Below are 3,255 nucleotides of genomic sequence, written 5' to 3'. Positions count from 1 at the left end.
GATGAGATTAATATTGGTAGCGAATGTTGGTGGTGATTTAGAGGGAGACGGACTCAGTCGTTGAGAAAGAGAGGGAGGTCGAGTGCGAGAGTGATGTCATGTGTCGGAGAGAGGTCGAGGTGATGAGATTTATCGTGGTAGGTGATTTTTAAGCCAAAATCATCTATCCAATGTTTATTGATTTTTGGTGAAAATCCACTATCTAAAAAATTGTAAAATTGTATGTTGTGAATCTTAGAGCTTGAAACAATTGGTGTTGTTTAATTGGTTCTCGGGTAGGGGTACAATCAAGCAACTGCCGCAAATAAGTCTGATATCCTATGAAAAAATAATAATAATATTTAGCCTTAATTCGATGATCATTATTAAGGGGTTTGAACTTTGAACCACATGATTTATTAAAATCTGTTACTAGTTAATTGAGTAATTATAAGCACTTTTTCCACGAGTGCTATCATATTAAACTCAATTATTTCCAAAAGTTGCCTCCTAGAAGCAGCCAAGTTAGTAGGGCCTCTATAATAGAATAGCCATATAAGTAAGCTGCTCACACACACTCCATCTAATTATAACCTCCATCTCCAATATTCAAACAATCAACAAAGAATAATGGCCAAAGTTCATCCTCAAGAACAAGAATCCACAACATCTTCTCAGTCTCATGATGATCAGTGTGTCAGTAATAAGAGAGAAAGATATACAGTATGGATGAAATCACTTGTTCTTCACTCAAATGGTTGCACTGTGTATGATTCAAATGGTAACATAGTTTATAGAGTTGACAACTATGACAAAAAGGGTGGAAGAGAAGTTAATCTCATGAATCTAAAAGGAAATGTTATCTGCACCATCAGAAAAAGATTACTAGCTCTTGGATGTTGGGAAGGACACAAATACTGCAACAATTCCGATTCTAGAAGTCAGGAGGAGCAACCATGGTTTCATGTTAAAAGATATCTCACAGGGAAAACAGCTTGCGGGATTAAAGTTGGGTCCCAAAATTTGTGCATAGAAAATATCAGTATTGGAAAATCATTTGGTTTTCGAATAATAAACAAAAACGGACAAATCATAGCAGAGGCAAAGCAAAAACAGTCTTCTTCAGGGATTGTTCTGAGTAATGATGTTCTAACGTTGGATTTGGAAGCTGGGACAGATCATTCTCTTATAATGGCTTTGATTACAGTATACGGACTCATATGCGGAAAAATGTAGATATTAATTTCATATATGACAGATCATATACTCAAAACAATTCATATGTAGAACATATATAGTGTAAATTTTTGAAGAATTGTAATCAGTGTTAGGCACAATTTTGTATTAAAAAATTATAAGCATCATCAAGATATATATTTTTTTTACCGAAGCTTCATCAGGAATAAATCATGTCTTTTCTGTTATGCTTTTCAACATGTGCTAATCTCTATAACTTGGTTGTGCTATTGTATGCGGGGAAGACTTTTTGAATGGTGAAGATTTGTGCTGGATCTCCAGTAACGGGAGAGGATTCAGATCTGAATATCAGGCATTTAATTAGTTTTGAGTAGAATTGTTACTCATTCACAATTTAATTACTACAATACATCTCTTAAGCAACTTGGTTAAAATGAATTTTAAAGTAAAGATAGATTTGAAAGGTTAACTCAACGCATAAAGTCTTCAAATTAATCTTATTAATATATTGTTAAAATTTCAAATTAATCTTATTAATATATTGTTAAATTTAGTATATTATGAATTTACATGACATTTTTTACACTATCATAAATGTATTAATAATTTGATTGAGATAGCGGGCGCCTCTCGCTTAGCTGATTTTGTTAAGAATTGGGTTTCTTTGTGAGAAAAAAAAATCTGAATAAATGTTAGGCCATTATTGGCATTGCTATGAGAAGCTCCACCAATATCAAGGAAGTGCAACAATTTACAAGTTACTTCGCCATCGTATCTTGTTTATTCTCGTGTGCGGGCGACAAGACTTTCCTTTTCTTTGTCGCCCTGAAGAAGAAAGAGAGTTTCAAATAGAATGCAGAATGCTAGAAGGCTTTTTCGAAGGTAAAAGTCTTCCTCACATCGCCTCCCATTCTCACTCATTCGAGGGAGGAATCTCCACTACTCCTCCACCTCTTGGTCAAAGATCAGGCGATGAACTCATTACTCATCCAATAGGCAGAAGTGCCAAAACGTATTATTAGAAGATTGAGAAGCTAGCGCAAGTCATCGTCAACGCGGTGAGGAAGCTGAGACCTTACTATCAAGGTCCCAAATATTTGATTTAAACCAACTATCATGTTTAACACAGGTCATGAAAAAGCTATATTTATCAGGAAGGATGGTGTCTTGGACGGTGGAACTCTCAAAATATGATATTTTGTACGTGTCAAGAGGAAGCATCAAATCCCAAGCTCTAGCAGATTTCGTGGCAGAATATAACTCGCCTATAAATGAGGAGACGCCCCTAGAGGGGGGATATTATTTGATGGAGTCTCGAACATGAAGGGGAGCAGCGCGATAACAGTCTTAGAAAGACTTGGAGACATATTAATCGAGCAAGCATTGAAGTTCGAATTCAAGGAAAACAACAATTGGGCAGAATATAAGGCCCTCATTGCTGACATCATTTTCGCGTTAAAAATGGGAGCCTATAGATTAAAAGCCAAGAGCAACTCCCAATTAGTCGCCAACTAAGCTTTGGACAATATCAAACAAAAGAAGCTCGTGTGATAAGAAAATTAAGTCTAGGGATCAGTCAAAAGAAGAAATGCTTCAACGAGTGTTGAATCAGATATTTTGCGAGAGTCAGTTAGTGGCTTGGAGTAATTACGATTGTAGTATAATGTAATTTTTGGCAGTTACAAGGTCAGTAGATGTGGAAGCACTTCATAAGGTTAAACTGCATGTTCTCGATACATGTCTTCCTTCTGGGGGTATAAATGTCAGAGACAATTATTTTTAGACTAATATAAATAGCAAATTAATAGATTGTAATTAGGGTCGCAAAATTCATTAACTTCTCCATAGAAATGGAGTGCCCGAGTTAAAGCGCAAAACAATTTATGAGAAACATGTATGAGTATGTGTCTTTTCTTTTCATTGTCTTATTGTTTCTTTACTTGAAACATTTTTGCTTAATGTCATAATTTATTGCACTATTTGCTTATTAGTTTCATCCAAACCTATTTGTTAATAAAATTTGTGTTGACTTTGTTTTCATACAAACCTTTACATTTAATTCGTTTATACATTTTCTTG

At 35.0% G+C, this 3,255-nt stretch overlaps 1 protein-coding gene across 1 annotated transcript; it reads left to right on the top strand.

Annotated features, from left to right (window-relative positions):
- The first annotated feature begins 570 nt into the window (after positions 1–570).
- On the top strand, positions 571–1,647 carry LOC131608048 (protein LURP-one-related 4-like). Its single transcript, XM_058879990.1, has one exon. It carries the CDS (start codon positions 610–612, stop codon positions 1,213–1,215), a length of 606 nt encoding a protein of 201 aa, XP_058735973.1. The 5' UTR covers positions 571–609; the 3' UTR covers positions 1,216–1,647.
- The last annotated feature ends 1,608 nt before the right edge of the window (positions 1,648–3,255 follow it).

Source organism: Vicia villosa, linkage group LG5 (assembly GCF_029867415.1).
Source record: "Vicia villosa cultivar HV-30 ecotype Madison, WI linkage group LG5, Vvil1.0, whole genome shotgun sequence".
NCBI classification, from domain to species: domain Eukaryota; kingdom Viridiplantae; phylum Streptophyta; class Magnoliopsida; order Fabales; family Fabaceae; genus Vicia; species Vicia villosa.
The sequence above is the reverse complement of the archived record's forward strand: the minus strand, read 5'-3'. Positions and strand labels throughout refer to the sequence as shown.

Coding starts and splice junctions, on each gene's coding strand:
- LOC131608048 (XM_058879990.1), top strand. CDS start 610: ATGGCCAAAGTTCATCCTCAAGAACAAGAATCCACAACATCTTCTCAG.